This window comes from Nipponia nippon, unplaced genomic scaffold (assembly GCF_047370975.1).
Source record: "Nipponia nippon isolate SJK-2023a ecotype South Korea unplaced genomic scaffold, ASM4737097v1 scaffold_5, whole genome shotgun sequence".
Classification (NCBI taxonomy): domain Eukaryota; kingdom Metazoa; phylum Chordata; class Aves; order Pelecaniformes; family Threskiornithidae; genus Nipponia; species Nipponia nippon.
The window spans coordinates 62,068,384-62,095,276 of NW_028262369.1; the positions used below are offsets into that span (position 1 = coordinate 62,068,384).

The 26,893-nt window shown below is 39.1% G+C and overlaps 1 protein-coding gene across 3 annotated transcripts in view; it reads left to right on the forward strand.

Annotated features, from left to right (window-relative positions):
- The window catches only part of ERBB4 (erb-b2 receptor tyrosine kinase 4), a 532,642-nt gene that overhangs the window by 367,808 nt on the left and 137,941 nt on the right, over positions 1-26,893 (forward strand). For 2 of the 3 annotated variants that reach the window (XM_087731135.1, XM_087731136.1), the window contains exons 15-17: positions 903-1,057; positions 7,088-7,132; positions 7,253-7,327. In XM_087731135.1, the coding sequence (XP_087587261.1) occupies positions 903-1,057; positions 7,088-7,132; positions 7,253-7,327 (275 nt within the window). The remainder of the gene's footprint in view (positions 1-902; positions 1,058-7,087; positions 7,133-7,252; positions 7,328-26,893) is intronic. The other variant, XM_087731137.1, reaches the window with a different exon arrangement.

The following is a 26,893-nucleotide window of genomic DNA, read 5'->3' on the forward strand; positions in this document are numbered from 1 at the left end:
TGTCTCTTTCTTTTGGTCTTCTGTGTATTGCCAAGATTAAAAGTCACAAGTATCCTGGGTAATGAGGAGTTGTATTATAGGCTCTTCATCATTGAGAAAATTTAACCCATAACTTATTTCCTTATTTCTGTGACTTACCTACGGAATGGAAAAAAAAAAGGCATTACACTGACAATCATTCTCATCATAATTTTTGTTGCAATACTGTGTTTTATGCAACACAACCATAAAGCAAGAAGCTAATGTTTCAAGTGTTCATCCCATGAGGGAAATTTGGATTTGTAGCAGGGCTCATGGATGTAAAATCCTAGACCAGTGCCCAACTTGAACACCAGATTTGGATATACACTGGCTTATCATCACAGCTTTAAAATTTTACTTTTACGTTGTCCAGGAGCCTTGGTTTATAGTTCTTAACAGTCTAGTCTACATATGTATTAAGAAGTAGACCTTGTAGTTCTTCAGTATTGTTGTGACCAGGTACCATAGGGAGAACACAGTGTGGAAAATAATTCTGGAGTGCAGGGGCAGGGGATCCCACTGAAAGGCCATTGCAGTTGCTTTTCAAACATGGTTCATTATTGAACAGTGTTGCAGGAAATTTCTCAGGTGAGCATGAAGTCCTTCATGTTAAGCACACCAATAATATTGAGAAACCTGTTTAGAAGCTGGAATTGTCTTACGCTCTACAGAATAAGTTTATGGCCAAATGCACCAGGATTTATGTGTGTGCTGCTCTAACAGAGACTGGAACCATGCCGCTGACTCACTGTTTGTTGGGAAAGAAATGCTGCTACAGTTATTGCTGAGTGTGCTGTCATGTTATGACCTGCAATTCTAGTGCAGCAGGAAAAGACAGAGTAACTTGAATGAACTGCATTTCTTTCTTCCATGCTTTCCAGGGACCTGACCACTGCACAAAGTGTTTCCATTTTAAGGATGGTCCAAATTGTGTGGAAAAATGTCCTGATGGCTTACAGGGGGCCAACAGCTTCATTTTCAAATACGCTGATGAGGATCGTGAGTGCCATCCATGTCATCCAAACTGCACCCAAGGGTAAGTGCAAATTCTGTGAAGTGAGCCATCCTATTTACTGTTAATAGTACATCATGATTTAGATGCAGTTTCGCTTGGTAAAGCACTCGTCTCACTCCTGAAAACCAAGTGTGTGCAGCAGTAATGTAACCTTAGATTACCAGGTCTCTCATGACATTCAGGGTCCAGTCATGAATGTCCAGCAGCTTATCAGAGAAAAAGCTTACACCCCTTTTGAAAACTGTAAAAAACAACTTTTCCCAGCAATGCTCTTAGCTTTCCTTCTAGCTAACACAGTTTTGTAACAAATGCTGCCGTTGACACTTACGTAAGTGTAGGCCTGTGCAATGACTTTATTTTTAGTATTTACTTGTTGACAGAATTTTCATCTCTGCTCCTTGGTATTGATGAACTAACCTGGCAGCACTACTATGATATGAAATTGTTACCACCCTCTTTTTCATATAGGAACTGATACAAAGGGTTTGTCTGCAATCAGACTCCGTACAGGAGTCTGAGTCTGAGTCTGAGCATCAATTTCTCAAGTCCTGTCTACGTGCCCAGAATCACTTGTTACATTTGGAAATATACAGCCAAGGTATCTGAGCCAGAATTAAGAATCTTTGCAACAAAATACTAGTAGTCGCATACACAACTATTGTTTTGCATGTGCCACGTAAGTTATAAATGTCTTTCGATGAGACGGTTGGTGGTATCCAGCATACAACAAAGAAACGGAGAGGCAGCCAGGGGAGAAAATAGAAAACTTCAGCCAGTGAAATAATCTTCAACAAGAGGCTTTTATTGTTTAGCAGCTAAAATTAAACCAGTAAATTATTCAATGTAATCTTGATGTCAACAGCTGTTGCCATTCAAAATGAGACCTTTTGCTGGTTTTGCAAATCTAATTACAATAGAGCCATTAGGGAAATGAAAGTGAGATCGCAAAGACACAGCCAGGATCTGTTACAGATTTGTCTTCCCCTCAGACCTTTTAAATCAGTTACGCAATAAGAAAAATGCTGTTACTGTGGAAGAAAAGCGTAAGAAGAAACAATATGAAAAGATGAGCTCACTGCAGGAGCTCTGGTCCTGGCTTTAATAGATGGTGGAAGTGCCAGTTCTGATCGAATCTGACAAGCCCAGCTATGGATGACAGATTTACTGTCTGCCCTGCATAAGAAGTGCCTTGTAGCTCTGCTGGCCTCTCAGAAGACCAGGATGCGACACTTCTTCCCATTCCCTCTTCTTTTTTGGGGAGGTCTAAGTGATCTAACTATTATTAATCTTCGTGGCACAGCTGTCTTTCTCCTAGACCAGGAAGGGAGCAGAATGTTTTCCATGCCTTTCCACTTCATATGCATCAGTGTTTTGCAAGTGGTTGGTTGTTTTATTCTCCCTGGATAGAATGGGATCAAGAAGGGAGGCTTTTATGCCTTGTGGTGAAAATCTGACATTCTATTTCATAAACAAATAGGAAGAGCATTAGGCAGTTGTAACTGAACTTGCCGGTACTCGTTGGCAACCCTTGGTGACACAGGGTTCCTCTATGCTGAGTTATGTTGTCATTTAATCCTTGAACTTTCAGTTTTCCCTTCATTTTATTTTCTGCAGCTGATTAGGTGAATGAATGTGTCATTTAGCATCATGTGCTAATCCCCAGAGAAGCGATGAACTACCACTAGTAAAAGGGCCAAAGGTCTCACCCAGGATACATACGCAAAGGTGTGGTTATCTCCCAGATGAGGAGCTATCCCTTTGCCATGAGTCAAATACTATTCCTCATAGAAATCCTCATCCTCTTATTAAAGAGTTAATGTGTCTATTCTTAGGTGTTTTGTTACCCTTCATAAAAACAACACCCCACCACCCCCCAAATCTGGGTAAGCATGGGTATTCTTTTCTAGTGTTCCTAAAGACTTTCTGGCATGTGATTATGTTAATGAAACTGTTAATGACTGCCCCAGATGTTTGGGGCTTATGGGATGTCCATCTTCTTGCCAATGTTGTCAAGGGCTGAATATGCCCACAGAGAGAAGGGAAATCAGTTACTCTTTCTCCTTGTCTCCTTCAATACTGAATTCTCTAGTTTCATACCCTTCCTTTAGGAATTAATATTTAAATTCCCCTCAATCAGGATTCTTCAGTGAAATAGGTTGTGGAGGGAACACATCTTGGTATTTGGCTCACGACTGAATGGTACAGAGAAACCGTAATTCTACTTCACCTAGCATGTCAGTTCTCCTCTCTGTCAGATCAATTGCTGGAATAAAACCGATGCCCTCGCAGTACAGCTTGGATACTCATCAAAAAGTGTTGAGCTGCTGCAGAGCAGTGCTCCCAGTGTGGTATTATCTCATTCCTGCAGTGCTGCTCTCTTTGTATTAGGGTGCTTGCTAAAATGGATTGCTAGTTCTCATACATTGTTTCTAGTCATCCCCACCTGTTGCTGTCACCAAAAAAGATAGCTGTCCCACCTTTGTGTTTCCTGTGAGCGTTTGCCACAATTTCGTCATGGCACTTGCAGATGATTGCTTTACACCCTGGTGCGTGAGATTTGATAACACCGTTATCCCTTGTTCAGGTATAATGACTGCTTCTGTTAATAGGTGTGTAATTATCCAGCCCTGTTAATGATCTTACATTGACTAAGAGAACTATCAAGGAGTGACTTCCTTGGATGCAACAACTGTGCTCTTGGCCTTGCATGCCCATGATAAACATCAGCTACTTGAAGCCAGTTTGGAGCAGATATGAGGCATGTGGGACAGCTATCCCATTTAATTCAAGAGAGTCAGAAAGCATTTGGCACCTCTTCTTGCAGAGCTAGCCAAAATGGAACACTTTCATGGAAATAAAATACTAATTATATAATAGCACTTGACAGTCTGCTTCCTCGCAGGGCAAGACACAAATGGGAGATCTCGCTGGACACCTCCCCTCATCATAGAAAGGCATTTTCTCACACAACTTTTTGAAGGATGTGTATTACTCTTCACCAAAACTTTACTTTCCTTCTAAGCCAAGACCAGAGAAGTCATGGGAGCCTTATCAACACGTGTGTGGTCCAGAAGGAATTTGAAGGCAGAACTGTCTTGCCCCTAAAGCTTAGGTGTATTTTTAGGAAGGCGTTATGAATTCCAGATGAAACAATAGTGCAAATTCAATGGCAGCAAACTCTGAATAAGAAACTGTTACCATATTTTTGATGCAAAATTTCCTCCTACTCCCTTCCACAGTTCAACTTTCTTACTATCGCCATCAGTATGCATGCCTGTTAGCTAAGTAACCTCCTGGTTTTGAGTTGTCTGGCTTTATCCATAGCAATAGTTGGACGACCAGCTCATCGCCACAACTAAGGTTTTCTTCTGTCCAGAGTTAATCCATTTATGCCATTGTGTAATCAGTTTTGTTTGTTTCCAGTGACAAAGATTTTTGAGAATTCATCTGACTGGAAATGGCTTTGCTACTCCACACCTGTGAACAGTTAAGACCCCACCTTTCAATCTTAAGGAAAATTGATGAAAGAGTATTTGTGACAGAGGGGAAAAAGGATTGTTTCAGGAAAAAACAGTTACTCCAATTTTCAAAACTGTTTTAACTCATCATTTGCTTTCAGAGGACGATTATCTGTAAAGCTAGGATGAGCTCCAAGTGTCGTTTTCTGTATAAGCTGTATTGGACTGTTGTAGGGTACTGAATATATCATTAATAAATTGGCATGTATCAGTTAACCAGTTCATTTTACAGAGCGAGCTTGAAAATGAAAATATCATCCAGACTCCCATGCAGAAGAAGGAACTTTGGCTGTGAATGGAGTACCAGTGTGATGTATGATTGTGTCATGCTTGTATTTATATGTGTCAAAAAGCCTGAAACCAAGGAAGTTACTTCCCGAGGAAAAATAACTGATGACCTGGTGGTGCAAAATAGCTTGTTAATAGGTATTGCCATTACTCACACAGTATTGTACTTTACTGCATGTAATCAGGACAGCCAGTCAGAGAGTAGGAAACTGTTCAACATGACAAAGAGTAATGGAGACTGCACCTGGACAGAGTTTTCTCTTTGGGGCTGGGAAATCCACTGAAGAAGATTACAGGTTTAAATAAAAATCAATGATATTTCAGCTTGGAGTAGGTGGCATCCAGACAGCTCTCTTGGATTCAGGTCCTTTTCTCCAAAAGTCTGAGAGAGTAAATGTACAGATGTGAAATGCCTCCAAGACAATAGGCTCTTTATGTTAGTCTGCCAGTTATCTGAACTGGTAATGGGCTCTCAGACCTCTAATTGAAGAGGGCCTTCTTTTTATTTATAGCAAGAGTCTGAGCTCACCTTCTCTTGACATGCTAGGAAATGGAAGATCTGAACAACATTTTTTCAGCCTCCTTCATTATCAGACTGGTTTTCTGCAAATTGCTGAGAAGGCCATGAAAGGAAGAAATGCTGGATATGTTTGAGACTGGTTAAATTCAGACAGTCCTGAATTCTGAAGTCCTGAAGCCCAGGACAGATGAAATTTCAAAAAACGCCCATCAAGAGTTCTCTCTATTAAGTTTTTGAACTGTGTTTAAATCTACCCTTTCCGTTTATGCATTATCTGGCCACCTGGGTATTTAATTAATCCTTTTTATGTCTGCACGCTTGCTGAAGGAAACCATTATTGAGGAAATCCTTACAATTTGTGTTTGCATGTCACAGTTCTTATCTAAAAATAAAAATTCAAATAAACTAACAAGAGGTAAGGTTCACTATCATTCTGCTCTCCCTGATGGGCAGGTAAGGGGAAATTGAATTCACTGAATTTATTTCATAATGGCAGAGTGATAGCTAATTTAAATGCCGCAAAAGCTGATGAGTGGCAAGTGATGGTGAAGTGGAAAGAAGATCTCATGGGAACGTATTTGAACTCTTTCAGATGTTTGACATGCATATCCCTCTATCAAAGCCAAACTGAAAGCAGGAGACTTTAAAAAGAGTTGGGGATCATACCTTAAATTTGAAATGCCTCAACAGAAGTGAGTTTCAGTCTACTGATGTGTCAGATCACCTGCTCCTGTAGTAGATGTGCAGCCAAAGAGCCTGTTAATAAAATGGTTCTGAGATCTTGTTAAAGAGTTGAAATGAGTGGTTTGGTTTCCTTAAATTGCTGAGAGCTAGATACTCCTCATGGTTACAGAGGGACTAGCTAGGCATTCAGCACTAAAAGGAGTCAGGTTGTCTTAACCCCTAAAAGCTTGACATCAGGTTTCTGTCTCTGAGAATCCTGACTGCTGTGAAAGTGTGTAATTGATTTGCTACTTGAATGCAGAGAACCTAGGACACCACTTCACCTGCTTCTCTTCATGAGGACAAGGAAAATCCACACATATCCATGTTTTGCAAACAGACTCTTTCCCCATGGTTGTGCTTTAGTGCTGCTGCATAAAGTGATTCTCTGCATTTCCATTCCCTTTGGTGAGCACCTCCTGATTTTGCAGGTGGAGGACTTTTGGCAGCATCTAAAAAAGCAGAATAAAATGCCTGAATCGGCAGACAACATTTTGCTCTGGTTTTTGTTGTTGGAAGTTCATCCTTGAGCTTCCCTGATAAAAGCATAGTCACCTTCCAAAATATTTCTGCAGTTGCCCTAGCTAGGAACTTAGAGCAGACTGAAAAATTTCATCAATTGCAGAAGGAAAAAAACTTTTGCATTGTGCTCCTGGAGGTCTCATCTTGCGAATGAACAGCTTTTGTGCAGTAATTACTGGTTTGATGATTTAGACAACATCCAGAAAAAGCAATTCTATTGTCAGGACTCCCATGTGTGCAGGTGAAACCTGCCTTAAGTGTTGTTTGAGCCAAGATATGTCCAACCTTGGAGTGCTGTTTATGTTGCTATTATTGTTTCCATTGCAAGCTTGGTTTTGTCACAGCTATAATTTCGTGGTGACTTGGGTCTCTCTTGAGAATTATAATTGAGAATGTGGCACAAAGAGGGGATTCCTGCTTCTTGGATCTGTAAATAACAGATTTCTCTCTCTCTCTATTTTCATTTTGGATTTGCTGCAGGTGCATAGGGCCACGTATTGAGGACTGCATCGGCCTGATGGATAGGTACTTGCCGAGTGGTCGTTCCCTGTGTGTCTTCCATCCTCCACGTGTGGACAAGGGCGCATGCGTGTGCATGTCCTTGTGAATGGCAAATGACATCTTTTGTTCTGTAATTGCCTGCAGGTGTAGAGGTCCCACTAGTCATGACTGCATTTACTATCCATGGACACGACAGTCCACTTTACCACAACATGCTAGGTAACATCGACCACTTTTCCATTTTTGTACACAAGGTCCTTCCCTTGTTGCCATAGGAATGTTATACTATCCAGTTTGTTCAGAAACGCAAACTATGGGGAGAATATAATTTGTCCTTAAGTAAGATATACCCCTGAACATCCAAATTTACTTTCCCATTTGAAAGCCAATTAAATATCTTATTTGTTTAGGCTGATTAGAAGATGCCTTTTTATTTAAATTTCTAGGTTAAATCAATAAGGGCTCAATTCTGAAATTTTCTGCAGAAATGTGTGTTTCTTGGTGAAATCTTACTAGAAGTAAACATGGTGAAAAGTCTGGTTTAATTGGAATTTACTTTATTCCCGTTTGTTGGGTTTTTTGTTTAAGACAGAGCTTAAAAGCAGATGAAGTTTTTTCTTCCATACACCTTCTGTGTGGAAAAAAGTAAATGTTTTGGCAAAACCAAATTTCTTCCTTAATTCACATAACACTATTATTTGATTTTTTTTTTTTTGTTTTCTGTTTAAAAAATAAAATAATCGTAACCTTGCAGCAATTTTATTTTTCACTAATGACGATCAAACAAATTAATGCAGGAAGACTCCCAAAACATTCTGGTTATACTCTGCATTCTTTTTCATGAAAGCCCTTCATTGCCATTGAGTTTTTGTTTATTTTTAAATTCAAACTGGTTAGTATGACTTCCAGGCTTTGGGACTACTGTCATGAACTAAGACTGGATGAAAAATATATCATTTCAATCAACTTCCCCTCATTAAGGATTTTACTTTGTTTTTTTTTCTTGTCTTTTGAACAAAATTTTAAGGTTGCCTTTCCTTCCTAGTTGTGTACCTAATGTGAATATTCCTATTTCTAGCTGTTGAGAGAGAACATGTTTAGGCTTGAAAAAGAGTAATCTATAAATGCTATCAAGTAGTATACTTGTTTAATTCAGTCAATATCACTTCTGACATAATTCATGGACCAATGAATAAGCAACGGAAGAAGACTGAGTGTTTCAATATTTCAATATTTTTTTTTTAATCTTTCTGAGCTGGGGTATCCAGTTGGAGATACTTCTGTGGGGGACTCATTTTCAGATGTACTCATCCAAACTGAGTTGCCCTAAGCAAGCAGTTTTAAAGGTTTCCATTTTGTCAACTTACTCAAAGCACAAATATAGAAAATGTATTATTATTTGCATAAGTTTAAGGGGCTTACCAAACAACAGAGAATGAAGGCCATGCTGAAGTTCTTTGCTTTAGTAACCAATTTAAAAATAACATATACATGTTCATCAGTTGGATTTTTAGTCAGTTTTTGAGGGAACATTAAGAACTTTATACTAGAAAGAAAACTTGTTGGCTGTAATGTAACTCTCTTGCAGTGTTAAAGGCTGCTCACTCTAGCTTCCTCTGTTAGCCCAAAAGCCAGTCAGACCTTGTTCACTCTTTAATTCAAGTGGTATAACTCCAAAACTTACCTTTGCATTTAAAATATTCAGGTAGTAGTAAAGTCTCTGGAGGTACTGCCAAATACCCACTGAATTTGATGGAAAGACTCCTGTTAATCACAGTGGATGTTAGTTTGGGCCCTGTATTTAGAAGTGGAATTAAAGGAGTGGAACCTTGAACGTGACATAATGCTAAAGAAAGTGTTGTCTAGCAATGTGCCAGGCTTAAGCCATGTGTTAACAGGCAATGCTTATTTTGTTTTTTATGTTGTGTAAATCGTAGATTTTGTCTCCTTGAATTTGCTGTCAAGGTGGTAAAGCAAAGTATCAAAGGGAGTGGAAATTAAAGCAATTGTTTTGCTCTGCTCAAGTGAATAATTTCCTGCTCCATTCAGTCTGAGGGAGAAGACCCTCAAATGTTTCCTTTTGATCTGATGTTTTTTTGGGGTTTTTTTGTTCCAACTTTGCTGAATATATTTTAGTAAAGTTCTTGCACTGTGTTTAAATGTCGGTATGTATGTATTCTTTCACTTTCAAGCCAAAGAAGGAAATTTCATATCTTTATATTTATTAGGTGAGTGAAATTGTGCATTTTCTTTTTTTTTGGTGAAAATGGTTCATTTTGTTTGGGCTAAAAATGGGCAAAACTGCACTGGCAAAAGTGATACTTTTTATTACAATAGGGGTGTAAATTAAAAATGGATGTGCTTCACTTTGGATAGAACCTTCTTCATGTCCCTTTAACAATTGTGTGCCCTCCCTAGACTTACAGACCTTAAAATAATTAATAATCAGCTTTATCCTTATCCATTGACTTGAATTTCTTCCATCAATGTGCATTAGCAGTGAGTTGATGGGCAGGGTTCTCTGCTGTGCAGGCAGCTGAAAGTGAGAGCAGGACTCTAACCACAAACAGTGAGATATTTCTCATCTTCACCTATTTCCGTTTTCATACCAGTGTTGCTTTTCTTTCCAGTTTTGCATTTTGCAAATTGGTTTTGCCATGATCCATTGACTTGAGGGCTTTTGTAAGAGTCTGGTAGAATAGCAAAGGAATTCTTACTGTCGTGTTTAATAAAGATGAATCAGATGTGCATCACATGGCTTGTTTTCCAGATGACCAGTGAAACTTCAGTTTTTCTGCTTATGTTTGGTCCCTTATGTTCTGTGGAAAAAAAATCCTTACTTTTGGCATTGCACGTCTTTCTGCATAGGTGTTTGGTGTTTTTAAAACCTTTAGCTTCAATAGAATGCTGTCCAAAAGGATGCAAGAAACCCTTTCCTTTTCCCGTTTCCAGCTCAGTGGCACGTTTAAGGGTTATTTTAGCCCTTTTCCTCTAGACTACTTGATAGATTTTTCAAATGACTGTTAGGTTACTTGCTGGGTCTCATGTACCTTTTTTTTCCCGTGAGGACCCACATTTATTTTCAATGTGTTCAATTTATACTCACTAAGGCTTTCACTGTATTCTTAACTGCCAGGAAAAGTTCAAACTCTAAAGGAGTTAGAAGTCACGGGAGAAATGAGCGCCTCTTCTGCTTGTGATTAGTTGCAAATTCTGGTTATTGTCATTATAGCTCTTGATTTACTGTAGTTGAAATCATACGGCAGGGAAAGCCTTTCCTCACATTTGTGATATAATCTGTCTGTATTTATACCGTGTATAATTCATAGCATCCCTATCACAGTGTTGTCTTACTGTGATTTGTGTGATTCACTGAGTCAATTTGCTGAGCAGATTTTCTGGCTGACCTCTTTGGGCTGCTCAGATGACACAGAGGCTGAAGGAATGGGACAGGCCTTGCTAGCAGAGAATTCCCCATGCAAGGTGGAGTCCTTAGCTGGCATATAACTAACACCACTGTTTCTTTGTCTTCCTTTCTGTCTCCTTCCTTCCTTCCCTGCCATGCTGAGAATCGCAGCCCAAGGAACAGAGAGGAGACAAGAGCCTTGTGTCCCAGCTTTTCTCAGCCGCTCATAGCTCTTCCTGGTCTCTGCCTTTTGAGGGTGGGGGGAGTAGGTACTAGATTATTACTGTAAGGCTTCAGTTTGGGTTCCTCCTTCTGTATCAACCTTTCCTAGAAATCACCAAAGCAAAAATGGAAAGCAGATGGAGGCTGGAATTTCCCAGGGTGCCCAAAGGAGTTAACTGTCCTCCTTTCCCACCCCTTACTAGAATAACACTCCTCCTTTCAATACCGTCTGACAATTGTAGTCGGTGGTTTCTTTGAGTGGAATAACATACTTGTTAGCTCTGGAACAAAGAGTGAAAAGAAAAATATGCCTGCTTCAAAGATTTGGATAAGCATTGCCTAAAAGGAAGATTGAAAAACTGTAAAAATAATACTCTGCCATCCATTAAGAAAATCACTCTAGGCAGTCATGTAAGGCTGGTTCTTCTACACACCCCTGCTCCCAAGTCCACCAGAGAAGTTTAGCTAACTCAGCTGTCGAAGCTAGGCTGTGAACAAAGTTTTTACTTAAAGTATAAATTTTAAATGTTGTCATCATTCCTATGATTCATAGAATCATTAAGGTTGGAAAAGACGCTTAAGATCATCGAGTCCAACCGTTAACCTATCACTGCCAAGTCCACCACTAAACCATGTCCTCAAGCACCACGTCTACCCGTCTTTTAAATACCTCCAGGAATCATTCAACAATACTAAGAGAGAAGAGGTCATCAAAGGAGGGGTGAAGTTTCTGTTTTCTAGTGCATGAGAGATTGCAAATCTGAAGATGTGATCAGAAGCATGTGGTGGATATGATAGGAAAGGAGTAGCACCTTGATGTTATTGGTCTGAGTAAGCTGATGTCTCTGTTTATGCCCTAAGAAAATTTTATTCACATTTCCCTTTTAACTAACAGAAACTAATTAGCCAGGACCATCGTTGTCAAGTGGTTACTTAAAATGATGTGTAGACGTTAACTCAAATTACAGTCATAACGCTAGTTTTATATCAACAAAGGACGTCCTCTCAACAAATCATCACTTCCTAAACAAAAAAGCTATTTTTATGTACTGCGTGTGTGTACAAGAGCTAATTAGCAGTAAACCCTGTGTAATGCAGGCAAATCCTTTCATAGCTGTTTTGTACCCCTGCACAGTATGACTTCAATAGAATTTCACAGCAGCTCTGAGTAGATGATGGGGAAGGGAAACCACCTCTAATAAACTTCTGATGTTCATTGCTTTTATGGCACTCTATTCCATTGCTTGGAGGAAAGCATTCCATATGCTCTATATTTTTATAGAATAATTATATAGTCATTCTGGAGGGGAAGAGGAAGAGAATCTCGGTATAAAATAAGAGGAGAAACAGGATCTGTGAGTACGAGCTAAGCTACGTTACTTGATCGGTAAAAGATGCTACTCTTGAGAGACTTAATATAGAGCTTTCTGATGCTGTATCAGAACAGAGCAGTTAAAGAAACAGATTTATTTATATTTTTTAAGAATCAAGTCTAGAAAAACAGGCAGTTTCTTGTCCTGCCTCTGTGGGTTGGATAGAGCTTACACTTGATCTGTTTAGGACAGACTGATAGAGAAATCCGTGTTCTGTGTGAGAGCTTGCTGCTGCTGAACTGGTTCTCAAACAGACCTTTGCTGTGGGCACTTTTATTGTCACAACAACATTTCACTGCCTGGAGCTTTAGGAGGAATACATTCTAAGTACCCCTGTGACATGAATGAAAGTCACTGCAGTGATGTCTTGAGCTTCTCCACTTTTTACCACTCCCACTTAGTAAGACTGGTCTGCTTAGGAAAGGAGCTAGGGAGGTTTTCCTTCTTTTGTGCTTTACAGATCTGACCACAGATAAAAAAGCTCTTATTGTGTTAAAACTTCTGTTCTATAACATGCTCAGAAAGATTTCTCTGGCGTCTCTGGGGAGTTCTCTTCATCTGCTTTACTCAGCAGGGTTGACTGGTGTGGTCTCAGAGTATGGAAGGATTTGGTAGGATCTGCTACTATAGAGAGAAATAAACTGTTAAGGTTGGCAGAGTGAAGGAACTAGAAGCAGTTGTCATGCAAGTGCTTTTTAAAATCCATTTTGTGGCTCTAGTAGTTTGAGGTTCCTGTTGAGAATGCACAGGATAGAATAAGGCCAGAAATCTGATGTTTCTAGTAGTTTATTACACAAAGAGTGGAATATGAGCAAAATACTCTTGCAGTATATTGAGGCTGTTGATACTCATAGACCAAGTTTCTCAGCAGCTGTGCTCGTTTGATGGGTTTGGGTAATATTCAAGATTGTGCAATGGTGCACACCAAACAGAGAGATGCCACAGTGAGGTTATAGAAGTTGGCTTAGTATGTGTCCTTGTGGATAAGTGTGGCAGTCCTTATCGTCTCATTTGGTATTGTCCCAGCCCTTGTGCTGCTTTCAGCTGCTGAGCTCTGCAGCACCCAGTCTTACAACACAAACAGGCAGGTTTCTTGCAGAAATGTGCAGGGACATATATTTGGTCTGCTTAGCACAAATTTGTAGTACCTCTGTTATGCCTGAAGTTCATGCCAAGTGTTCATTAAGTCGTACCCCTCTGTGGCTTGAGCACAAGGTCCAGCTTGGTGAGCTGTATGCCTGTCTTCAGCCCCACCTTAACAGAAAGCTTCTCAGTTTTATGGAAAGTGTCATGGAAAATACAAAGAATGCACTAAACACAATATTTACCAAGCACTGGAGTTTTGTCAGGTCATAACCGAATTTCTTTGCAGATACTTCTCACTAAAAATTTTTTTCTTTTTTTGCTTTGCTACCACAAGTTACAAAATAAATTTTCGAATACATTTGAAATAAGAAAACTCGTTGTTCAGAAAACTGACCACATTATTTTACTGAAACTGTAAGCAGAAAAAAATGAGAGAAGTGATTAGGCCAAATGTGACAGCTCACAGCTGAAAGACAAGAAACATTAGGAAATTCCAAGTTGAAAATGGTTTGTTAGAATGGAAAACAATACACAGCTCTATTGCAGAGGTCACTGCTTTTATTTCTCGTCAGGCTACATAAGCCTTGTGTTGTGTATCTGTACTGCTTTGGCTACACAAATAATATATGATGCAGAAATAAAATTGTGCCATGAAGAAGTGACCTTACTGTAGAGCAACAGTATATATCTCACCACTCTCCAGTGGGTTTCTTTTATGGCTTGAAATGAGGATTTAATTTAGATTTAATGTTGTTATAAATTAATTATCTATTATTAAAAATACATTTGTGGAGCTTTAGAAATATGTAAGATGTAGAGTTGTTTAAACCTCAGTGAATGGTTTCTTAATAATTCATTAATATTTAACATATAATAAATCAGAACTAAAGCTTGCGGTCTTACGTCCAATCTACCTGCATATTGCAGGATTTGTCGCTCTTTCATATTTAGACAATTTACGTGTAAAATATATTTCAGTTTAGAGTCCAGCCAAGACTTAATGCTCTGCATTCTGGCTTACTCACTGTGACCTGTCAGGTGATAAAGGAGCTGCAATTTTTGCATAAAATGGGAAGCTCTTGGTTGGGGTTCTTTAGAACAGTACATTGGTAGTGGTGTGCTCGTGTTGTAAGCAGTCAAGTCTGCTTAATTAGATCTCTTCAGATCAAAGTTAGTGTCTCAAGCCATGTAATCTACTGTAGGTGGGGACTACGTTTGGGTTTGGAATAGATTATTCCTTTCTGGTATCTATAAAGTAATCTTGCAAGAATTTCCCCCCATGCACACTTTTCCCTTGCCTATTTAAAACCAGTTAAGTGTTTGCTGGAATGATGAAGCGTAGAACACTTGATGCAGATGAGGATTTGTATTTGAAATCTGCAAATGACATTACCTTTTTTTCTGGTACATACAAAAGTGTACATCCTGCTTCTCAGTTAATTTGCAACAGCTTTTCCAGCATTAGATCAAAAATAGTGGATAACTTGTTAATGATGATAGCACAGTTCACAGTTGAGCTTTTTTCATTTGTTTTTTGCAGAAATGGAAATACCAGCTTTGAATTTGATAAGACATTTTCCAGTTTTACCAGTGTGTAGCCTGCAAACACACAACGGTAAACTAATGGAACAAGCTATAGGTTTGAAGGAATTAACACGCTTCTGTCCTTTGGTGCTACGTGTGGAAAGTTGTACTGCAGCAGTTACCAAAGGTGGGAGCATTACCACAAATACCAGCAACCATGCAGGAATAGAGCATTAGTAAATCGAGCCATCAGACCAAATTACTTTATCTTACTATAATTTTTATCCTGTCATGCTGTAAAATGAAGTAATAGGGTAGGAAAATGTCATATAAATTATCTGTACCTTTGGGCTTTTTGTATGAAGAGTTTCAAATAACTACATTCAAATTGTAGTGGGAAAGGGGGCCAAATACTAAACTCATTTTCCATGCAATGCCCTCTCTCTGTTAGTTCAGCTTACTTTGCATGTCTTTTCTGTAAAGTAGAGGTATTTTGCCTCTTTTCTACCTCGTTATAATGGTAGTGGATAGGGTTGAACAAGAACGTACACCCTGTACCTTCAGAAAGACTGACTGTTTTCACGGGACTCTGTTAAGGAGGCTTTAGAGAAGAGCCACAAGGAATAATTAAAGCTTTGTACATCGTGCCTTGTAGTGAATAAGTTTGAGAGCTCAAACAGCTAAAGCTTATTTTGGCTGAAGGTTGAAGTGTAGAGCCTGATTATCATCTAAAAGTACGTAGGTAAGGAACAAAAGTTGCTTAAAGATGGCACTAGTCTAGCAGGTTGAAAAGGAGGGTAGGGTGTCTGTCTCTGAGATAATTAAATAGATGAAGTCTGAAGAAAGACACATTCAAAGCAGCAAAATGCCAGTGCATTTCAAATGAGGATTAATAATCCCTGGAATGATTTTCCCTGGTAATGTTCAATTCTCTAGCACTAGACTTGTAAAATCAAGACTGGAACTTTTTCTTGCAAGCACAATGAATTTGTGCCAAGCCTGGAGGCTGTGCTATACAGGTACTCAGGCCAGAGGATTTCAGTGGTTTCTCCCGTCATTGTTCACAGTGTGTGACATGACATTTTCATGTCTGTGATGATAGTTTCCAGCTGCAATCAGCTCTTGACTCATGCTCTAAGATTAGGACCCAATGTTCCTCCTTTGAATTTTGATTGCTGGTACTGAGTTGGACACAGAAAAGCAAATCTAGCTGCTGAATACTGAGGTTTTGTTCCTGTCTGCTTTGGTGAGGCACGCAGTGAGAGCTCAGTGTGAATTTACCTAAGGTTTCTGTTATGCTGACATATCCTTGTTTATGAGCAGTTAAGTCAGTTAAACTTCTGAGTTTTCAGACTGGCCATTGCTAGGGGAGAGGAGAAACTCATTCAAATCTTACCTGTTTGACTCAACTCTCTTGCATCGTGCCTGTATTCACTTGAATGAGACATTTATTTTGAATAAATATAGTAGCATTTTTGTGTGTTAGTTTTTTAGCATTTTTATTTGATGTCGTACAACTGAAGGCAAATTGTTTCCCGTGATTAAGTTTCTCCACTAATGACATAAATGTGAAGGTCTAATTTGTCAATCTCTATCAGGTTTTCTAAGCCTTAGATGCTAGTGAGGTACTATTTTATATTGTTCTGCAGTGCAGACTCTTCCTTTTCTTCTCTTTTTTCTTTTTTTTTTTTTTCCCCCCTGTCCCTCTTCTTATCGTCCCTGCTTTGGTAGAGCTGTATCTTCGGTACCATGAAGTTTTAGAAAGCGTGGTATCTAGATATTGGATGGGGTTTTTTTATTTGTATGTAACCTTTGAAAGTGAAGTTTTCTTTAGGGATCACGGTACTTTTGTTAAAAAACTTCACGCTTTTTTTTTGATCTGATGTAAATTTTTAATGACACCATCTTCACGCACTGGTGAACAAGCTCTTTTGCAGACATGTTGGCTGTTTAATCAATAGAAGATAATGCAGATAATTTCTGTAGTTATCTGAGATTGAGCAAACAATCAAACAGGCAAGGAAAGATTGTGGGATAATGTGAAAAACAGGTGCTGGCTAGTTCTGACTGAGCTTTTCATAGGCAGAGAGTTGTGAGGAGCTTACTGTGTATTTGCCTGTTCTGGTATATCTCTCGACAGAGCTGGTAATCCCTCATCCTGAAGAGCTGGGGCATTTATGCAGAAATTTGAGAACAAGTTCAACCTTGTCATCAGGACAAAGGCCAAACTTTGGTTAAACGTGGTCCAGTCATGGTGTAATCCCTGATTTGTAAATTATATGAAGTTTTCCTTGTAGTACCTGCAGGAAAATTGTCTGAAATGCAGTCAACCTTTTAAGTAAGAAGTGTGAACTGTTTCCTCAAATAATTTGTCTTAGACTCTCAGTACCCTGCCTGTGACATAGTCTGTCCATTAGAAACATAGGCCATCAAAGCAGTACACCAAAGTGTTACTTGCCTGTCCTGGTTTTGGCTGGGATAGAGTTATTTTTTCTTCCTAGTAGCTGGTATAGTGCTGTGTTTTGGATTTAGTATAAGAATAATGTTGATAACGTACTGATGTTTTAGTTGTTGCCGAGAGGTGCTTACACTAAGTCAAGGACTTTTCAGCTTCTCATACTGCCTTGCCAGCGAGGAGGCTGGAGGTGCACAAGAAGCTGGAAGGGGGCACAGCCAGGACAGCTGACCCAACTGACCAAAGGGATATTCCATACCATATGACATCATGCTGAACAAAAAACTGGGGCATGCTGGCCAGAGGGGGGTGCGGCTGCACCTGAGGAACTGGCTGGGTATCAGTCAGCGGGTGGTGAGCAATTGCATTGTGCATCACTTGTTTTGTGTATTCTTCTATCATTATTGTTATTTTCCCCTTCCTTTTTCTGTCCTATTAAATTGTCTTTATTTTAACCCACAAGTTTTACCTTTTTTTTCCGATTCTCTCCCCCATCGCACTGCAGGGGGAGTGCGTGAACGGCTGTATGGTGTTCAGCTGCCTGCTGGGTTAAACCATGACATTGCCTCTTAAAACGCTTACTTGGATTTTCATTACATGTTCTTATTTTACTTGCTGTTCCATTTTAAGTCATAGCTGTCTACTTGTAGTAAACCTAATGATGTTTAGATATGTCACTGAAATTAAGTAGCACAGATATTTCTTAGAAGGCACAGAAGCTGTAAAGCAACATAACATGAGTGAAAAGAAGAGGTGACAGAGGAAAAGTAGAAGCAAACGAAAGGACAGAGGATGTGTTTTTAATTATTTGTTACCATTTGGTTTGCTCCGGTTAATGCTGTTAAGGTTCAGCCAAGTTAGAACCTCTAGGCTTGATGTCAGTGTTGCTGAGTATAGTCTTACAAGTCATGCTGAAGAGATGAGACGAAACACTGTGATCCCTACTTTTGGCAATATAGCATGTTGATCTGCAAATTAATCTGAATATAATGCCGGGAGCATGGACGAAGATATATGGATCCTGTAGGTTGGTTGGTTAGAAGCAAAGAATCAGTGATGACCTGGTAGACTGGAGGGAAGAGGACTAATTTTAGTTGGGCAAGTCACCAGCATGGCAGTGGCCAAACTGGTCTCTTTTAAGTTCCCAGTAGGCTTGAATCAGCCATTGGGAAATTTTCAGTTCATTTCAGTGGGGTCTGTATCAGTAGGCATTGCTTTGTTTGATTGAATAGCCTTCCTTAAAGAAAATGTGTACATTTCAGAAATAAATTACCTCTTTTCCTGCCCCTCATGGTCTGATGTAAGGGGGAAAAAAAGTAAAAAGTATTCCTGCATTAAAAATGGACCACTAGTTGTTAATATGCGTAGTCTCAATCACAGTAAGGATAATAGACAAAGAACAGATTGAAGAGATAATATTCTAGCTTTAAAACAGTCCCATCTCCTGTAGATATGTTTTTCCCTCCCTTGTGGCAGCGATATCCTTTGCATGTAAATGACTTGGATGCAGCCTAAGTTCTGTGCTCTCACCACTTCAGCTTTGCATGAACTCTCTCTGCTTTGATTTCCTGGATCAACCAGTGGATCAGGCTCCAAATTCCAAACTTTGGGATGTTTCAGTCATCTTTTAATCAATGGATTTTTAAAATAAGGGAGCTCTTTCACTTTCCAGGAGAATTCCAGTGAGAAAAAGGCAATTACTAAGAAAGCAAGCCAAAACCTGTAGCTGTAGCAGTATGTTTCTGTGTATTCTCTCTAGCTGGTTTCATCAACCTTTTTGTGCTCTTCTCACTTAAATACTTCAAACATATATTTTTGAAGTAGGATGAGAGGCAATCCCTCTCTCCGTTAAGATAGAGGCAGGAAAAAAAGATGTCTGAGCCTTCTCTCTCCTTGATTTCTTGAGCCCTAATGAGCTTCATAAGCTGTGAAACCCAAAAGGCACAAAAAGTCAGTAGGATCCGCTGTCTGCCAGAGAGGCTGGTACTTAGGTTTGGGAGTCTGGTGGCGGGGGGAGAGGAAAGGGTTTGTGGCTGAAAGAGGAAAAAGAGATTTTTAAGCTGGATGACTGTTTCCCCAGATGCTTGCCCAGCTCTGTTCTGGGAGTTTAGCAGCTATTGGAAGAGCTATTTTATCATTTGGAAGATGCATAGATAAGGCAGTATCTGCAATAAATTCTGGAATGTTCTATCATACTGAAATTTGGGAGAAGGAAGAGCTGTTTTACTAAATTATCATTTGCCTTTATGTGGGCCATACTGTACTGCAAAATAATCATAATAAAACAGCTGTTGTAGAGTCTGGGTTACTCTGAGCAGTATCCTCGCCATGGACACAAGCTGTTTTTCTAATCAAGTCACATCTGTGACTATCAAGACGATAGGAGGTTGCTGTGTACATAGACACAAAAAAAAAATCATCAGTAGAGCTGAGAATAGGAGATGAGGATAGTATTCACAAAGTCTGGTTTCCCTTGGCTCGCCTTACAGCCAGTGAAGTGAAAGAGATTCCTTTGGGTGGCTGTGGACGCGGAGCAGGGCAGTGAAGGTGGGTGGGTTCAGAGCTTCTAAGTGGAACTTATTTTTTCTGAATGGCCTCTGTGGAAATGCTGGCAGTGGGATGATGACTAGAATTAAGAGGAGTTGCAAGATAGACAGAGTTTCTCTCTGCTTCACTTGGTAATATAAGAACTACTGGGAGATGACTGATAAGTTAGAGACATAGAAGAATTTTTGGGCATATTATTGTATAGGAGATGATCCTGTATAAGCCTTGTGTCAGAAGGAGGATCTCAATTTTATGTGAGTTTTTCCACATAATCAAATGGGATTTTCTAATGATTGATATAATTTGTGTCGGGCATTTGGACAGAACGCTATGCTTGTAAAATAATAGTGATAAATCCAAAAGCAGCATCAGGCATACTCAGAAATAAATTCCTTACACCCTGCTTTTTAACTACCTTGGATTTTCCTCGATATTTATGAGCACTGGCTGCATTTATTCCCTGCTATGTTCCAGAAAGATAAATTCTGCATATTTAGAACTCAAATGAAGAGTAGCTAAAATGTACGTTGAAGTTAACAGCATCATGGCCATTAATAGTATTCTAATAAATGTTTCAAATGCTATATTTATATATACATTTATACCAGTGTCGAATGAAGCATTACTATGTTGAAGTGTTACTATTTTGATTTAGACTTTGAAGGAAAAAAATGTAATAATATGTGCGTGTGTATATATATGTATGAATGTATGTAATACATGCACGATATATGGGTCCATATTTCCAAACACATTCTTCTACGAATCCTCCATGCACTCTAACCTCAGCTATAGGTCCAAAAGATGCTTTAATGCCACCACTTGTCAAAAAAACTCAGCTGAAAGCCATGTAAGCTCTACATTTATCACAAAACAAATGATTGGAAACAGCAAGAAACTTGAACGTCAGGAACATAGTGTGACAGTGCTGTTCTCATCAGTTTATCATGTCTCGATTTGATGGGTTTTTTTTCCCCTCTGCCAGTGTTCAGTGCTGAACCTTAGTCTGACTGCTCACTCATGTGAAGAGGCTTGTTCACCTTGGTGAGATGGCTCATGGGAGTGTAGGTGCAGAGCTGGACCAGAAGTGGTCTGATGGAAGTTAGGGCTCTCTTTAACATACAGAATCTGTTCTCACAAAGGAGAAATGTAAACTCATAAAGCCTTCAGAAGGAGGGAATCTGGGACAGAATCTCAGACTTGGTCCCCAAATAGAGTTCTCTGAAGGTTCCCTACTGTGAAATACTCCTGCAGCTTGTGAAAGGAGACACTCGCTGCCCCATATGCTTCAAAGCTGGAACAGGAAAGAGTCCGGTGTTCACAACCACTTAGACAAAAAATGTGCTCTGTGCTCCTTTAAATCTTCTGAACGATTACTCTCAGGAAAGACTGGCATTCCAAAAAACAATCAAAAGGTATAAAAAGAGAGATCAGTGCATTTTCAAAAGAAAGATGATGATTTTTGAAGTAAAGTAAAAATGAAGAGTGTGGGGTAGACAAACCTTCCTCCTGCAGCTCCTTGTAGGCAAACCACCTGTGCAGTCCTACAGGCAACATTTCGCTCAGTCGTGTATGGGTTTGGATATTTCGTATGTTGAATAGCTCAATTTCAGCAAACACTTAACAGGAACTTAAGTGAATTACAAGCACTTGCCACCAGTGGAATTCGGGAAGTGTTTAAAATAATAGCAGAAGGAAGAGCACAGTGTTCAAACAGGTTTCCTTCTGTTGGTTATTTAAAATACTCCCAAACATTCCTTCCTGTTCGCTCTTCTTTGTGGTTTGATTTATCCACCCAACTGAAGTGAATTTCCCTCTGTGTTCTGTACCAAATATTGGGTACCAAAATTTTAGAGAACAAAGTAGTGAATGTCTTAATTCATTATGAATACATGTCCTCAGAGATCTGATTGTTTTTCCAAACTCTGCAGCATACACCTATCTACATAATTGTTTGTTAACTGTAAAGAAAAAATGGCATGTGTTAGACTGAATCAAGCTGCCACCTGAAATGTTAATGAATTCCTATTAATACTGACTGCAGTATTCACTCATCTGTACCATCACTGATGGAGCAAAGCTGGGGGCAGGCTGAAATAATTTCTGAGCCATTTAGGCTCAAGTTCAGCCTTCTGCTTGGAAGTTGTACAGGACGTAGGGTGAAGGTAATTGGCCTGCCCATGTCTGCTAGAACATATAATAGAAACCAAAATGTAGCAATGAAGAAAATGTTATAAAAATCTGCCCTGAACACCTATTGCGGAGTGAAGGAATGTTCCTTCTCAGTTTCAGTGGCCAATTTTATGTTAGAATTTGTATTCTCTATATGACTGAGCTCCCATTGAATGTTTTGGCTACCTACTGATTTAATATGGGCACTACCTTGTATTTCTCCAGCTCCTCAAGCGATGTAACGTGCTCTGCCTCAGACTGTGCTCTTGGATTTGACAGTTTATGAGTAGAAAGCAGTGCCTTTAGACAAAGTAGTCTCTCGGCATATAATGTCATACAGGAAAATGCACTTTATGTTTCTATTTGAGAAAAGCATGTTTTCTTATTAATAATTTCAGGTACATAGATATAATCATAGATCCAGCTGACTGCAACTGGTTGCAGAGAAGCAGGCTGAGTTTATTGCTTCTAACCGGAATGCTTTATGCGGAGAGAAACTCTTTGAGCTAATGTTGATGGTTTTAGTTTCAGAGCAGGCCACCAGCGCCCATGGTCATTACAGGTCTAGTTTTCTTTATTTAAAGCAAAATATTACTCTTTCCAAAGAAAATGGGAAATATGACAAGTTTATAAAGAGGATTGTTCTTTTACGTGATGAACTGGCTTCACCTGCGATTCCAATCTAGTAGATTTAACGGGCTTTCTGTCACAGATAAATCAATCTACATTACATGGGGCCTGACTTGGCATATTTTACAGGGAACGTTAATCTATTTACTTAAAGCACAAGCCTCAAAACAAAGTCACTGTGCAAGTTCTTAACAGTAGCGTTCCTTTTTTACGTTGTGGCAGAAGAGAGAAATCTCAGCCTAAAAATACCAGGGTGCAAGAGATGTCAGGTAGGCTTTTCAGGTTTATAGGGAGAGAAGCCCATGAAAAGCCTCCATATTGGTACTGTAATCCCAGAGATTTCAGTATTTATTCCTAGTCAACTGTATTAACAGGGAATTAAGATTGAGAGTTCTTAGTAATTCATGGTGAATACATAACAGAAATGTAGTTGTTCTCCTAAATTATGCCACTCAGATTTAAAACTAGTTTTAAAGAAACCCATTGTGCACTGTGTGCACGTAATGATAATAAAGATATCATAAATTTATAATCAATACATATTAATGTCTAGAATTCTAGGTTATATGCATTTTCAAAGCTATACTTAATATTTTTTTCTTTGTCCTCATTTGTTTTGCTGAGTGAAATGAGGAATCCTACCTTTTTAAAAAATGAGGCATGAGTAGGACACAGTTTTACAATTTAGGGAATGCACAGAATATATTTGTTTGCATCTTGTTGGTGTTTTGTTTGCAGTGAACACTCTTGATAAGCGAAATAGGTGAAAACCTTCAGTAAATGATGTCACTGTATGTTAAACATTTTGATGTATCCTAACAGTACAGTTGCTCTCAACAGCACATCTTGTTTAGTGGAATACTAGAGGAGGAAAGGGTGTGCACTGTCAATTGGAGACTGCAAATCTTTGTTCTGCCCATGTTCTTCTCATTTGGCAAAGCTGGTGAAAAAACTTTGAGCATACAGATAACTTGATGATAGTGATCTAGAAATGTCCTTAAATACTTGCTTGAGGAAGGCTTCAATATAGGAACCAGCATGGGTAAGGAAAAAGCGATTTTGACTATAGATATCTGTTTGTCAGCATTAGCCTTGTCCAAAGTGAAAACTGTGTTTGATGTTTAACTGGTGAATGAGCCTAGACATAGACTGCAACGTTGTGGTCATTTTGCATGTTGAAAAGTTGTGGCTAGAACTACCTGCCACCAGAGTTTAACTACAGTTAGGTGACAGTACAATGGAATGCAGTTTGCCCGTATCTAGATTAAATGCGGAACTGGTAGTAATCATGAGATCAGCTGTGGGTTAAAATTTGTGTTTACGCATGATGAAACTCCTAATCTGTACATAAAGGGTGACATTTGTCAGTGTTAAAACACCTTCAGATTAGGTGGAGAAAGGGGGAAGGGAGCCTTGTTCTTGAAAAAGAAAAATATAAAGCAAAGCACGTCTTAATGTGCATAACATTAGATGAATTCTTCCCACCCCCGGGGAGCACCATTTCGTGAACACCAGGCACTTTGGAAGTTGTGGTTGTAGAGCTCTGCCAGGGGAGTGCTGCACAGCAGAGAAGAAGCTATTAAAACGTACACAAGTTTGCTTCCCAGTCTGGTTGTTTATCTTGTATATTTTAAATACTAAGATTATCGTTCCAGGATTAGCAGAATCCGTTAGATAGCTACAAGTGCAGCTTCAAAGTCGGCTGAACTCCCCACTGAGGGAAGGGGTGAGGAATGCAGAACGTATGAATCGTCCATCAGGAAAAAATAATGCCTTGATAACGGAAATTTACAAGAAGCAACCATTTAGCAAATATTCAAGGTTGTAATGAATCCTGTTTGGATATATAGATAAAACTCAAAGGAGGGGAAAGTTGAGGCAGGAGCTTAAAGCCCTCTAACAGCTCAGCTTCAAAGCTCAATTTATTTACATATCATATTAGGTGGGTTAATGCCAAAGACAGAAAAACAGGTGTTCTCTCTCAGCTTTACTCCATGGACCACAATTCGATTTCCTTTCCTGCTTCTGCTGTACTCTGTAGTGAAGAGTATGAGACCATGTACTCATCTAAATCAGTAATTAGGCTTTAATACCTGGTCTCAAAGCACCGTGGGAATTGCAGATGTTTTGATGTCTTGGAGTGGATGGAATGATACGAGCCCCTCTGTTGAGCATCCTTGTCCATCTTGGAATGCTACTTTGAACTTTTTGTCTCAATTTTGGTGTGTGGAAGTGGGTGTTACATGCTTCTAAATATGAAAACACAGTACATATTTAACAAGAAATATATATTATTAATTTCTCCTAAGGGAATACTAGAATCTTACTTTCAACTTTTAGCCACAGATGGACAGTTTCCAGTTTAAAAGGCAGGATTTTTCACATGCGATTTTTTTCCCTCCCACTCCCTCCCCTGCTGCTGCCTTTTCCAATCATTAATTGGGTAGTCTGTCCTCAGCTGAGGGGAGGGGTGGGGGATAGCAAATTAATTATATGGGGTTGAATTATGACTGAGGGCCGTATTTCTTGGACTGCTACGTGTATTGTGATGAGCATAAAAGTCCAGAAACACCTAGCAGAGTTTTTTTTCACCCTGTGGGGTAGATTTTCAGTGTGTAAAGGAAAGTAGTTGCTGTATCAGGAGTTTCCTGTTGGTGGGTTCATAGTGGAACTGAAAGAAACGTGAGCTAGGATTGACTTTCGGCTGTCCGTTATTTATGCTGGATGGGCAAGACTGACATGGAACTACCTCTCGTTGCTTGATTTGAGCCTTTCTGAGCCCTAACAGAGAAATGGGGCCTCCATGTTTTCAAAAATTACTTCAACAAAATGGCATTTTTTGATAGTGAAATTTTTGTCTTTGCGTCAACATTGCTCCTGTTAACTTTCATGGCATTAGTTTTAAGTGGACAGTAGTCTGAGGTGGGTAAATGTAGTGAATTGCATTCACAGAGGTGGTTGTGGGACAGTAATGTAACAAAAATGTAAGTGGATTAAGCCCTTAATGCCACTAGAGATAAGGAGATTTGTGTGTCCAGCTGTATGTGAAGCTGAACTGTTGATTAGGTGCATATGCAAAAAAAGGAGTGGATTAAAAAAACAAAATAGGAGAAAGGTTTTGTGTCTTCAGCAGCATCTCTGATCCGCGCCACGTTGCAGGGATCCATGTTAAACAACCTTAACAATTATGTAAAAGAAAGGTAAACAGCATGTTAATGAAATTTACCGGGGTATTAAATATAAGACACTGCAAACATGAAAATAGTAGTGAAATGATATAGGAGACTTGAAAATGTTAGCAGAATAGATAGAAAAGCAAACTCAGCCAAATGAACATAAGTAAAAATAACCCAAATGAGGTAGGTGACACCCAGAAAACTGGGCTTAGAAAATAATCTACATGTGGTTGGAAACAACAGAACCTGCACTGATGATACCAGAAAACACTGAAGGCAGTGACTTGTCATTTGGTATTGCAGCAAATAAAACACATGATTGTTGACTTTGGGGCTTAGCTCAGTAGCAGAGTGAGGAGAAGCTGTACGGTATACAATCGCATCCGTTTAGGTTTGTGATGTTTGCGTCTGTCATGATTTTTATGTGAGGATAGTGGATTTATGAGTGAAGGAAGGTGATCACTATTTGAGTTCAAAATAAAACTTTTCCTGCATTACAGTTATTTGTTTAGCATTTAAATGTGTTTTATTTTTTCCTCTCACGTGTTATGTTATTCCTCTTACACTCCCTTTTTAAGCTTGCTTAATAGTGTGTTTAGAGGGTACCTCCTGAAAATTCAGAGATAATATGCAATTACAGCATATTTCACATTAATGACTAAATGCTTGTTTGGATAAGTTTTTGAAAATTATTTGCTATTTTTCAATTCACTACTAAAAATGATGAGGACTTTCTTTTAAAGTCAATGACAGTTGACACAATGGATCAGAAAGATTCATTTTGAACACCTGTACTCTACAACAACAAAAGGGCTGCAAGGAATTTGTAACTTCATTTTATTTTCTCCACTAGTCATTATGTCTCCTTTGGAGCAGTTTCCTTATTATGGTCTATCATGTAAATATTGTTTGGACCATTTTTAGTGTACACAGTACCATAAAACTCTAATTATTTATTTTGACAGCTGTTATGATAGTTATTAATATTCCCTTTAAAGCTGAGAGATCTCCTGCCTGTTTTGTCAGTCTGTGGTTTGGTGGTGTTTGTTAAAAATTATATGATTGTTCATACAGCATAAAAAAAAAAATTCCTCTGCTCAAGAACATTAGTGAGTACTAGCTCCATAGAAGTCTTTTGATGTTCGGTGTTTTTCATAATTGCCTATTAAAGAGTTTCTTGCATCAGCGTCATGG